A 14887-nucleotide genomic window follows, 5' to 3' on the forward strand; every position below is an offset into this window, starting at 1 on the left:
TGTAGAATAGAGGAACGAGTACGGAACCATTGGTAACATTTCTGCCCTATGGTCGTGAATATGAAGCCCATGTCTCTGAGCAGTTGATGTCTAGTTGATTGATGTGTCCTATATCCTAAAATTAATGGTTTGGTATTGTGAGCGTATTAGTTAGTGAATGGGCAAATGTTCGAAGATTTTTGAACAGACAGGAAGTAAGCTGATTGGTCGGTATGATGTGGGTGTGTTTTTGTTAGGCTTGTGAATTATTGAATTAATTTTAAGTTAGTAAAACAGACTGTATATAGTTATATATAGTACAGTTACAGTATATAGTTATATACAGTACAGGTACAGTTACAGTATATAGTTATATACAGTACAGGTACAGTTACAGTATATAGTTATATACAGTACAGGTAGAGTTACAGTATATAGTTATATACAGTACAGGTAGAGTTACAGTATATAGTTATATACAGTACAGGTACACTTACAGTATATAGTTATATACAGTACAGGTACAGTTTAAAGCTATTTACAGTACAGTTACAGGTATGGTGTAGGTATATATTGAGTTTGGATGCAAAAATTAAATCTCTACCGCTATAACTCATGAAGGGTCAGGGGTACAGTCATTTATAAGGAATTACTCTAACTAGATCAATGGTTGTGCAAGGAGATGTTTTGGTCCGAACGCTAGATTATTCGCCAATTAACCTTCTTTGCCAGGTACCTATTTGGGTAGACTCCGGAGGGCTCCCGAATCCACAGGGCTGGCTCACGGATACAGTGAACCGAAAATAATTATCTGCCACAGCCGAATTCGAACCCGGGTACTTGGAGATGGTAGCGCAGTGTCTTTCCACTGAAACACTTGCTCCGATGCAAAAATTATTAGATAAAAATAAAAGTATTTTATATGTAGGAATCATGCATGTTTTCATCCTTAATCTGCCCGTATTCAGTATATTAAATGCCATTCCACATTTATACTATACACACATGCGGTCAATATCTTAATTTGTTATCAATAATTATCCAGTTCTTGCTCACTCGTAAACTTACTTGCTTCATTACAAATGATCCAATTCTTATCAAATCAATTAATTCCTGGAAACCGCAAAAATATTGGTTTGATTTTTTATATTTTATTATTTTTAATTACCACTTATTTATTGTTAACTATTTGATAACATAATTACAAAATCTGAAGGTAGATAGGGTTTAAACAAAAATAAAAATTTTAATTCTCTGTAAAAGGGTTCCCCTAATTTAAGTTAAGGCGATAACGCTTAATCCTTTAAAAAGGTCAACGGTTTTTTAATCAACACAATGTAAATTATTTTTAATTTAATAATTAAAAATTATTGTATAAAAATTGTACTTTGTTTAATATTTTCAAAAATTATTTTTTAATATTTTTTTGTATATATGAAAGATATTGATGCTGCCTGTTGTTACGCCACATTTTACTCATTAATTGTTTTAGCTAATGGTAAGCACTTAATTATATTTTAAGATATGAAGCATACATATGACTTTATGTCTAAATATCTTAATAATAAAAATGTGATAAAACAAATTTTTAAATTTAAAAAAACAAAAATGATTTCTGAAAGACTTTTTCTTCAACATAAAAATAAATATGTAGTTAAAAATAAAGCTGATACCAGTTACATTTAATAGAATGTTTAAATATAGTACGACTGTTGTTATATTAACATCCACCATATTTTATTTAAGGGTAAAATAAGTTATAATATAATAAATAAAATAAATAGGTTAAAAACGCGTCTTTAATATATTTTATAGTAGTTCACAGTTAACTGAAGCCAAATTTTGTAAAATAATAAAGGGTAAAAAGGTCAAAAAACAACAGAAAATATGGTGAAAATAAAGAAAATTAGGTGATAGAAACCTGGAATGTATTGCAGATTTCCTTTATTCAACCAGATTCAGAATTATATTAGTAGCAAGAACAGGTCTGATTAAACGTTACGAATGTTCCGGCATTTATCATAGCCGTTAAAGGAGGAATATGAAAAACATAAAATACATATAAGTATTTATACATGTATGTATTCATACATATATGAAACATAACGTTTCAAATATATGTAAAAAAATCAGCTGTACTAGAAATATTCAATGGTGGATACTTATTTCAGAAAAAAATCATATTGTAATGCAAGCTTCAAACTGTAGGAAAATATCAATTTGGGAACGTTAATGAAATAACAGATTTTTCATGTAAATAATTTAGTATTTCAAAACTCTTAGATTTACATTTTATTCTAAACAGATCATCCAGGCAAAAGATCCTACATACTTTTTTGTATCTCTATCCATAAATCCTCACCTCACTCCCTTATCCCTTCCACGTCGTCTGACACCATTCGATCAACCTCTGTCAGATTATCCTCCAGCTCGTTTAACATAAGATTTTCAGCTGTATACTACCCTCCTGGTAATTTCCATTCCTACAAGCATCTTGATTCCTTATTCCATGCCTACAGCCCTTCACTACTGGGGGAAATTACAACGGCTAAGATCAACCGTGGGGATGCGGAGCTTCAAATACCCGTTCTAGGATTCTATCCCGACTCACAAGTTCCAATTATAATTCTATCCTTTCTCCTATGAATCTTACTTATTAGTCTACACTGCACCTCGAAGAGGGTATTTGGGATGTAATGGCTATATAAAGGATATCGGGACGTTTTTTAGGAGGTGTAGTGTAGGCCAATAAGTAAGTTCCATAGGAGAAAGGATAGAATGAATATTGGAATGAGAATTACCAGGAGGATAATGTAAAGCTGAAAATGTTACGTTAAACGAGCTGGACAGAAATTAATCGAATGGTGTCACACGGAACATAGGGTTGAGTGAGCTAATTTTTTTATTTACTTCTAAAGCTTTTCTCCACTGGTGTTCCTCAAGGTAGTTTCCCAGGCCCCATCCTCAATACAGTTTATATAGCTCTATTATAACCTTTCTCGACAGTGTACAAAATATGCTGATGGCACATGCGTATTATGTGCAAATAATGATCCCACTACATCGTCCCAAATCCCTGATTTGATAAATTATGTTTGATTGAATATAATTAACCAAATATAGATATATCTCGACAGATGGTATAATATTCAATCGAACTGTTGAAATGTTTAAATATTAAAATATATGTTATTGAATTCAAAGGTATTTCTTATTTCTTTCCCACATTCAATTACTTTTAATTTATAATTAATGGTACTGAAAAGAAATAAAAATCGCATAAGATTAAATACAATAGATATAATTGCTGACTGCCTACTTCATTGAATGAAAAATTTATATTCTAGTTGTCCTCACCTCAATTATTTAAAAAATTTCATAACAAATCATAAAGAAATATATATACAGCCATAACAGATCAAGTAATTCTTGATTCAATCATCTAAAAAACATGGAGGTTTATTCATCTGAAAAATTTTACTTGAAAAACTAATTAAATTCACAATTTCATATTTAAACCGAATAATGGACATTGAACTGATATTGAATTCGACTCGATACCTTGAATTCATTACTGGATCCTTTTTGGATTTTATTTTAATCGGAAACGAAAGTTACAAAAAAGTACAAAGTGAAATGACTCCTTGAGTATTGGATTTCTCAAACATCTCTTCGATACTCAACTCTTTCTATGTTTTTCTGCCCTTGGGTATCTTGTTACTCTTTGTAGTCAAACGTCTCCTATTTCAGTGGACATCGGGTTATGGTGGAAAGGTTACAATAAGTTTCGTTAATGTTTTACGAGTTAAGAAAAAAAAAAGCAAGAGTATTGATAAAATAATATGGAAACACAAAATTTTAAAGAAAATAAAAATTTAATTGTCTGATTTAAACATAAAAATAATAACCATTAAATTAACATTATAAAAATAAAATTATAGAACATGAAATAGAGTACATGGAATAAATTTATTTTTACCTTCAAGTATTTTGGAACCTTCAGTTGGAAAACCAGCAAACCCACAATTTATTTTAGTAATACGGTATTGTATCTATAACTTTTGAAGGAAATAATTAGGAATACCAGTTCTACGTTATTTTGTATGTCTAAAATTCAATTATGATTTAAATTTCATTTTTAATTTAGATACTTAAAAAATATATAATAAAGACTATTTTTCAGTTGCTGAGAAAAATATTAAAGTGCAGGTTAGCTCAGTAAGGAAAGTGTTAACTCCTAGACCTAGGTTCGAATCTGGCTGATGTAGATAATTATTCATCCTTATATTGTAGCCACGATTCAACCCTGGGGGCTTAGGAACCTCAATAAAATGGGTACCTTTAATTGTAGGAAAAACCTAGTGGTCGAGCGTGATCATGAACAAATACCCTTCTTATTCAACCGTTGTTCATGAAACAAGACTTTCTTACAAAGTACTCTGAGTTACAGACACTTAGTGGGTTGTGGGTTTTTATTTTATCATTTTTTTAAAATAGGAAATAATGTCCGAAATATCTCTTGCGTATTGCACCCCACGGAAAAATTTCCACTAACACTGTTCTTCATAGACCTAGGAGCCTGCACGGAACAATAGTGAAATATTTCAAGTAAAAAGACTTGTATACTCAACGGCACACTTTTAGTAGCCCAGGCAGAAATCTTTAATAGTGCAGTGCACTAACTGCCAAAACCTAGGATAAACCAAGAGCTACTGCCATCACCAAGCCAGGTGCGTTAAGTGCGCTGGCCTCCATGCATCAAACACTTGTCAAATGTGCATTGTGCACGAAAGACCATCCGGCGAACTACAGAGGGTGCGAGGTATATAAAAACTTACACAAGTAAAGGACCCACAATAGGGCAGTAAAAACTCTTCATGAGAAGAATCGCACAAAAGTACCTCCTGAAGTTGGGAATTTAGCCAGTTTTCCAGAATTGCAGAAAAATGCAACTCACATTAAAGCTCAACTCACGCAACTCACCAACAACAACATTCTGTCTCAACCGCCTCAGATCATAATCGCCAGGATTACAGAAGACCTCAACCATACTCTGAAATCACAAGAAACCAGCAATCTCGACGTCAGACGCCTCAGGCCTCCCATTCTTATCGCCAGATCTCTCATCTCTACTCCTCGTTCGCTTGTTCCTTCCCATCATCTACCTTTAAAGGTTAAATTACCCCCGAAGCATCCACACCCAGCTTCTTCTCATCCTACTCTTCAAGTAAACAACCCACTCCAAATATTTTTGAAAACAGATTAAGTACCCCATACCTCATGACGGGTTCACCCAACACCCAGCGCTCCGACTCATACAAACTACCTATCTCCTGATCCACATCCTCATCCACATCTCAACTACAATCCAACCGATATAACCTCTATCCTGTTCGATCTCCAAAATACCATAAAACCGCTAATCACCCTCCTCACTAGAAAACTGACCGAAATTCCTTTCAATCTCCCACGATGAGCGCAAAGTCCCTAGTTATCCTTTTGTGGAACGCTAATGGACTACATAACCACCGTGACGAACTCGATATATTTCTCCACAACAAACACATAGATATTGCCCTGTTGACAGAAACCCACTTTACTCAACGGTCACATTTCTGGATCCATAACTTCATTATTTACAGATCAGACCACCCAGACAACACTTCACACGCCGGGTCTTGCATCCTTATTCATAAATCTCTACCCCATTCCCTCATTCCTTCCATTCCAACTGACGCTATCCAAGCAGCCTCTGTAATAATTTCAACTCGTCCTTTCCACTTAACATTATCAGCTGTATACTGCCCCCCCCCTGGTACTTCCCTTTCCGACAATCACCTTGACTCTTTATTCCTATCCTTCGGATCGCGTTTCATAGCTGGAGGAGACTATAATGCCAAACATCAACGATGGGGATGTCGTACATCCCTTTCCCGAGTCACTACCTCCAATAGTTATTCTATCCTCACGCCCATGAATCCTACTTATTGGCCTACATCTCTCAAGAAACGTCCAGATATCCTAGATAATTTGATCCCTATCCCAATAGATATATTTATCGCCTCCCAAATTTCCTGTTTATCGAATCTATAGATGACTTTTCCTCAGACCTCAGTTCAGTTATCCTTTCCTTACATTCGAGCTTCGTTCCTATGTTGATTACGAGGACGAGTTAACTGGGACAAATTTCGTGATGATTTAGAAAACAAACTAGACTTAAAAATTCCACTTAAAATAAACATGACATTGACGAAGCCACAGAAAAATTTATAGAATCTACAAGATTTTGCATATACGACAACACAACTATCAGTAAAACTAATAATGCCATACATACTAACATGCCACACCACATTCGCATCTCATTAAAGGAAAAACGCAGAGCAAGAGCGAAGTGGCACAGGTCTAGATACCCAGCAGATAAAACATATTATACTACATTGACAAACAAACTCAAAACAGAACTTAAAAAATTGAAAATACAAAATTTAACTAACTTAACTGAATTAAATTAACTTAAACCCTAACGACTGCTGACAAATCGTTATGGACGGCCACTAAGAAGCTTCTTAACTACAAAAATTGTAATCATCCTCTTTTTACTGAATCATGGACAAAATCAGACGATGAAAAAACTCAGGTATTCGGTCAGGTTCTTTCAAAAACATTTGACCCACACCCTGACATTCTTAATCCAACCCACATCGAATACATTGAAGAAGAATTAAACATTCCACCCCAAATGATCCTTCCTCCTAAAGCATTTCATCCTTCAGAAATATCCAACATCATTCAGAAGTTACCTACCCGCAAAGCTCCCGGTTATGACCTAATTACATCCCATATTCTAAAACATCTTCCACGGAAATCTGTTCTATACCTCACCTATATCTACAATGCTGTACTCAGATCCACTTATTTTCCGGACCCATGGAAATTATCCATAATCAAAATGATTCCCAAACCTCAACAGCCGCCTGAATACCCATCCTCCTACCGTCCTATCTCTTTGTTACCTATCATGGGCAAAATCATTGGGAAACTCATCTTAAAACGCCTGTACCCTCATCAGTTTGGATTCCGAACATCCCACTCCACTATCCAGCAATGCCATCGTGTGGTTGATGTTGTCTTGTCTTCATTGGAGCGCGGAATGTACTGCTCGGGAGTCTTTCTTGATGTAGAACAGGATTTTGATCGAGTGTGGCACCCAGGACTGCTATACAAGATCCGTAAATTCCTACCCCCTACATACTTCCTCATTATCCGTTCTTATCTCTCCGACAGATTATTTCATGTAAATTACAACGGCGCTTATTCATCCCTATTCCGTCAGTCTGCTGGTGTACCTCAGGGTAGTATCCTTGGTCCTCTTCCTATCCTTTATACAGTTTTCACAGCTGACATCCCAACCCATCCTAACACTATCTTCACCATGTATGCCGATGACACATGTCTATTGTCAGACCTTCACATCACCACCCTTGAAGAATGGTGCCAAAACTGGAGGATTAAAATTAATTCCATAAATCCCACCAAATCACATTTACTTTTTTTTTTAGCTAAAGGTTATTAACGTATAAAGTATTGAAGGGTGGGGGATCAACAGCTGGGCACTATAAAAAATAAGATGATAGAGTCGTTTACTAATACTTAGGACATACGTTTCGGGTCAGTATTAAGTTGTTATTACTCTTTGAGAGATAAATTATAAAAATTAAGCGTGATAGATCAAGTGTTGTGTTGGTGTAAAAAAAAAAAGCAATGATTTCTTTTCGAATTCGCTGGTTATTAATTTCACAAGAGCGAAGTAATACAACATAATAAGCATAAAATTATAATATGAAAATCTCTGTTAATTTTTAATTCTTATTGCTTTATTACATTACATTTATTGTAATTATTTTCTGCCAGGGCACTACTGACTGCAGTAGTGGCAGCAGGAGTAGCCGTGGCAGTCTTGGATCCAAATTCTACCCTGGATTGCCACAAGAGACTGTACAGCTACAAAGTGACTCAGGAGGACTCTCTGGGAAGGATATGTTGGGACACCATCACTGTTATGTCTTGCTGGGGAAGATGTGACTCCAACGAGGTAAGGAATAAAATTATAGCTATTTATAGATAATGTATATCAATCCGATTTTGTTGATATTTTATGTACAGGCATACAAAGTTTTTCAGCACTCTGCTAGACAAAACTAAAAAAAAAAAAAATTTAATTTATGTACCGTATAATGGGTAGAATTTGAACCAATGCCTCATTAAATATAAATTTATTTAAATAATATATTCTTATATATTTCAGGTGTATGTAGTATTTTCATAAGTGCATGCATTTTCTTCTTTTTATAGGTTATTTGGTTTATAAATTAATTTTTAATAATATTGATATAGGAAAAGCTTCAGTACAAAATATTAGAAACATAAAATACAAACTTTTCAACTATTTTTTTTCCAGACATTGAAGATAATTTTGTTTGCCCATTGTGAATGTTACAACAGTTACCCTCTAATTTGAAAGCAAAGAGCATATTTCTCTTTCCAGATTCTTAATCACAGTAGCATGAAATATTAATTTCATTATTATCAGCTAACTAACAATTGCATTTCAATGTACGGATTTGAATTCATCTACTTTTCCTTTGAGAGGTTCTATAATATAAGAGGTTCATTCATTTGAAAATCGTCTTGTGATCTCCCCTACTATTAATGGACAATTATTTACTTATAATTTATGAATGAATATCCAACTAAGTTCGGAAGAAGTTAAAGCAGTGATTAAGCTTTTGATGTTGAACTCTTGAGCAGCATACTTCTTAAGTAAAAAATTATTTAAAACCAAAGTACGCTTGAAACATCCCTCAAGATTATATTTGAAACTTTTTAGTCCGGGCATAAGAAATTAAATTACGATTACTAATTATTAATTTGTATAATTAACTCAGATGCAATTATTATATGCTAATTTAGCAATAATTTTCTTGATGATTATTTTTTCCTTTTTCTAAAAAAATGAATATATTCGTTTTACCAATCTGGTTCATTATTTAAATAAAGCTATATTTAAAAAGTAAATATTTAACTTCCAACGTCGGTACCAGGCAGGTTGTTGCTGAAGGCCTGTCAAGGTATGAAATTCATTATAAAATGAAAATTATAGAAATAACAGTTGAAATAAAATTTAAACAGACCTGCTTGGGACAGAGACATTTCATCTGATTAGAACGTGTCAAGGTATAGGAAAAAAATAATAATAAATGTTATCACATTGCGCAAATGCACTGCATGAAATAAATAATTATTGTTATTTAATTTAAAATTTAGACACCAATACAATAATTAATTAGTGTATCATCATTAATATTGATATTCCAAACATTTGTATTTATTTATTTTTTGATAATATTTGACAATTCAATTATCTTCCAAATTAGCATTTGGAATGTTTCAGAAGATTTATATCTTTGTAATTATTCAAAAAACTATTAAAATGTGAAGAGATTGTCATGCAAAATATTATTTAAAAGTACGTGATAAGTCAAATCGACGTATCTTTGCAAACACTAGTCCAATTTCGACGATTTATTAATTTTCGAAAATATAATTGCGTTTTGAATAATCGTAACATAAACCAAAAATTCTTTTTTGAATTATGCGCGAATTAAATTTTCTTTTTTTATAACTTTTTCACGAGGATTTATTCTATATACAATAGGTATAGGGCTTAGTGAGAAGAAGTTATCCTTGCCTGATAACATAATGAGTACTAAACTAAAATTAAATATCAAATTATTATTCGAGTTAAGAAGTGCTGAGGAAAGAAGCGAATAAGGTGAGGAGAGACTCAAGTATTTTATTTAGAATTAGTTATCTTTTGGGGCTAAAGCCTACTTGGCATTTTAAAATTCACTAACTATATAACTACCGAGTATTTACTATTATTATGGGCAGAAATTTCTATATTATACAAATATCATTTAATTGTTGTTTCACTATCTCTACAAAATCTGGACGTGGTAACATCGCGTTATCTCCGGCTTCTCTCTAACTGCCAAGTGAAACTTCCGGCAGCATTTGCATCTTCATTGTGTCTCGGAATCTCACCACTCGGACTAACGATATTGTACTCTTCTAAATAACTTGGGTGTATTCTTCAGTTCAGCTGATAAACTAAAACCATGGTTTGATTATAATCATTGAATTAAAAAAAAAAAAAAGTAGATTGATTTTTAAACTTTAAAGTTTAAGATTTTGAAATCAAAGGAAAAAAAATTCATTCAATAAAAAAATAATAATAGAGATTTTTCATTTCCAGAGATGAAATGAGAAAGTATCAAATTTTAACTTCCAATTCATTAATGCTAAATCGAAAAAAAAAATATTTTGAGTTCCTAGAGGGATCCTCATGGCACTTATAGTAGAAGAGCCCGGTGGAAAAGAAGTCAGTAATTCCACCCCAATTTGTGATTACTTTAATAAAAACTATGTATTACTACTAGTCAAAATTGATGAGTCTGCCAAATATAATTAGGGCGAATATAGAATGGCAGCTTGTTAAAAAAAAACTTAAATTTTCATTCGGATCCCCATATCTATGAAACTATCTTCAACACTACAAAACCTAAAAAAAATCATTTAAAGTAGAGAGAATTTGCTAAAATAGGAGCCCTAGTGAAGTTGTTAAGGTTAAATAGTTCCTAGATATAATTTTTTAAGAAGCCACATATAATCAAATATAGCCTGAAAAATACGTAGTCAGTGAATTTATTGTGGGAAATCTTTATCTCAGGAATCATGAGATGTACAGAATTCCTTGAACTTATGTTTCACTACATAACAGAGGTTATAGCAGTGATTGATGCAGTATCAGTATCTTAAGCATAAAACATAAGTTGCTCATATGATTGTTTGACACGACGAGCCAATACTAATATCGATTTCTTCCGTTACACATATATCGCAGTTTAGTAAAGCTTTCTTTACTAAACTGTGATATATGTCCCAATCAACCTCTTTAAGGATGCAAATAATGGTTGTTAATGCACCAACTGTAGGATCGGTATATGCATTTTCAGTATGATAACACTTGTTTTTCCCTCTTGCTGTAAACTGAATGTGGTCAGAGGATTCAGAGAGGAGTGAAAAAAGGAGGAAGTGTGGCATATAACAGTAAAGTGGATTTGGCAGTATCAACTACCATATTGAAAAATATGGTATGTGGGGGTAAATTTCTTCTATTATGGTTAGCCTCTATTAATCTAGTAGTTAAACCGGCTTTGGTATTCTAACAAGTCTTAACCTGCATGGAAATAACAGTTATTTGTCGGCAATGTAATGTCGATTTTATCCAATAATTTATTAAGCACAGGATGATGGTCAGAAGAAATAAAATCGAGAACTTCAAACCTAGTAGTAATGATACTTTTGACAGCTGTGGGGGTTCAAAATGAACATTCCAAGACTGCAAGTCAGTATTTCATAAAAACTTACCAATAAATATTATTATATTTAAAGGATAAATGTTTGAACAAATTGAACTCCAAATAGCACCATGATATCAGAAATAAAACGGATATATTTCCTCATAAACAAAAAAATAAAAATAAAATAAGGTTAATTCTTGATTAAAAGGAATAATTTTAAATAAAATACTTATTAAAAACACTATTTACAAATAAACATTAACTGATAAAAATATTTTTTTAAATTCAAATTAATTTTAAATATTTTTAAAAAAGCATCTCTGACCTTATTTAAACTTATTTGATAACATTAAAAAAAAAAAGTGTTTTTTGATACAGAGATTTGAACTCGGGAGCTCTATGTCGCCGAGCGCAGGTCACCGAGTGATTTCGTCATCTAGATATGTAGTAATTTGGTTTGTGTACTGTACTTCCAGTATGTCCCAATGTGGGCTTAGCAGTAATGCAGCAACTATAAAAATAAATAAAAATCGGTTGACTCTTTGTCGTGCTGACGGCCGACTTAGTAGCACAAACTTACTGGGACTGACTGCAGAGACTTAGTTCACATTTCTAGAATAAGCCGTATAATAAACAGACTTAATTCTTATATTTCATTTAATACAACAATTTCAAATATCACAAATAAACAATATCTATATCATATGTACACATATGTAAATATATACAATATTAGTTGTTTGTAGATGAATTGTTTTTATACTCACGTTTATAATTTTTTTTTTCCTTTTCCACTGGGGCGCAACAATACTTATGCTTTAATTCATAATTTACTCAATTTTTTTTTTTTTTATTGAAAATTATATTTTCGGGAAATAAGGAGATATTTCAATGAAATTGAACAAGGCAATAATTTTATAAGATAAATTAACATAATATAATTAGTAATGGATCATTAAATTAAAATTTAAATTAAATTAAATTCATTTTCACAAATATAATGGGGATCCATTGAGTTACAGATGCAAAAACGAATGAGCCAATTATAGACAAGGCTGACAAACCACAATAGACCACCCTGGAAGGCCCTTGTATCTCAGTTGTCTGGTACCTCTTATTAGTATAGAATATTATTTTTAGTTATCATTTAAACAACTATACAACATGTAAAATACTATAATAATTTATAATATTTTGGCTAAAAGTTAATTAATTAATAGTTCTATGAAAGTTTCTAATTTATGGAACACAAAAATAACTGAAAATTAAGGGACCCTGAACTTTCTTATTATTTAGTATATTTGTCTAATCAACTATTTTTCATAATTTATAGAATTTGTTTTTATAATTAGAAAATTTACTGGTATTTAGAAAAAATAAAATTTAAAATGCTATGCTTACTTTTACTGAAGAAAAAATATAACAGACTTAAATGCAATATGTAATCATACGTTTCGGTCTTTCAAAGGCTTTCTTGTAAATTGAGTTCTGAAAAGTATAACAGAAATTAAAATTCCACGAGATATAAGAGAGCTAAATTTGAAAAACAATCCTGTCACAGAACCTTAAATTGAATTAGCGATTCTGTTGCACTCCTTTCTGCGGTATCTTATAAGATCACACGTATGATATTTTTATGAATTCAAGAATATGAAATTGATTAAAAATTAATGATTTGATTAATTTAACATTTATATATTAAATCACACAACAGCCATAGTTTCGTAGGATACCTGTTTATACGTAGACTGATGCTTTCAGTTTTTTTAATTATCTATTATTTTAGCATTATAAAGAACATATTTTGGATTTTTTGTCATACTTAAAGGTAACACAGCTTAGATCGGTATCTAATATTACTTTATTAACGTTTTGTTTATATAACTAACCACCTCTTCTTTAATATACCTTGTTCCCTATGTTGTTTTTCTAAAAATATAAACTATAAGTTTTCCACATAATAAAATATATTTTTAGGAACACAAATTCTTTGGCATCTCTTATCTAAACCACTTTGATTTATATAATTGATATTGTCCTATTTTGCTTTTATATTTTAAATCAACAACCTAAATACATTAATTAGTAATTAATAGTATAATTTCTACACATGGTTTAGTTACCTGTAACCAATCCTAAGTCATTATTTTTATATACTTTATTATTAGAATTAATTAATTATTAACCTTTTTGTTTAATACTATTTTGACCAGTTAATTTTTTTACATTTCTTTTAATATGAAAGGCTTTTAATATATATTTTATGAGTTTGGCCTAATATTGCGATTAATTTTTTACTTTAACTTATCTATATCTGAAATGTATTGTATAAGGGTAAAAATTTCATCAAAAAAATTCGAATCCAAGTACACGTTTTCAAACATTTCAAAACAAAATAACGATAAATGAGTTGTTGGTGAATTCATTTTGGAAAATCTATATCTCAGGAACCATTAAATGTACAGATGTCAATTAGCACTCAAATTAAAGATAGTTTAATGTACTATTATATAGTTTATGACATTTATCTTTCTCGAAGTAGAAGTAGTAATTTTCACGGTATTTGCACGTGAATATGAAATTTTGTCCGAACAACTAGTAATTAATTTATTTTTAATCAAATAAAGATAAATGGATAAAAATAAATAGAATTTACGAAATAAATTTTAATATTTGATTTATTTTATTATTAATGGTACGTTAGATTAAACAATAGGTGATTATTTGTATTTAAAAAAAATATATGTATACGTGATATAATATGTGTATTAGACGTGTGCACAATGAAAAACTGTAGTAAGAAAATGCGTTCCCCAAACGTGAAGTAAAGCATTGTATACAATACATCGAATCAATAATTAATTAAAAAAGCCTGATTTCCATCTAATCACTGATATAGTTTAATAATACACTATAAATAATTGATTATTCAATATCAGGAAGCCTTTATCAAAAGCTTGGCTAGTAAGCTAGGTTTCAATTCGAATTGAATCCATCTTTAATCACTATCAGTGATTCCTTTGCTTGGCTACTTCATCGATTTTGTAGACAGGTGAGGATTTTTTCGTAACTATATTTTCTCCTGGAGACTGGGACACGGTTATTTAAGGATTTCTGAAATCTTGAATTCAAAAATTTCCAGAAGTACTACAGTTCGGAACATAACCCATCTCATTTTCATACATTTATGACCATTGCCGATTTTATAAGAGTGAGAAAATTGACTACCATCCCTATATCACTTTCTTATCACAATTCATGTTTCATTAACGCCCATAGTCGTAAAAACGAAATAAAACTGTTTGGTTTACGATGAGTGTTGTCAGAGGATTGCAATAATCCAGCGGTGTCAAGTCTTATTACCGCATGGACCAATAACAGTCTTTCCTATCAAGGTCAGGGATACTAATAATTAACTCTTATTCAAATAAAAATCACATCCTGTTAGAGTTCGAAGACAGTTTGTTGTTTTTTAATATAAA

General features: G+C 31.6%; 1 protein-coding gene across 1 annotated transcript in view; it reads left to right on the forward strand.

Moving 5' to 3' along the window:
- Positions 1-7893: 7893 nt before the first annotated feature.
- Positions 7894-14887, forward strand: part of Gpb5 (Glycoprotein hormone beta 5) — a gene marked incomplete at its 5' end in the record, with an annotated part of 43556 nt that continues 36562 nt past the window's right edge. Inside the window, 1 exon segment of the mRNA XM_067047297.1 lies at positions 7894-8074. Within this exon segment, the coding sequence (XP_066903398.1) occupies positions 7894-8074 (181 nt within the window).

The sequence above is a fragment of the Halyomorpha halys genome, unplaced genomic scaffold, assembly GCF_000696795.3.
Source record: "Halyomorpha halys isolate HHAL.00 unplaced genomic scaffold, Hhal_1.1 Scaffold781.1, whole genome shotgun sequence".
NCBI classification, from domain to species: Eukaryota; Metazoa; Arthropoda; class Insecta; order Hemiptera; family Pentatomidae; genus Halyomorpha; species Halyomorpha halys.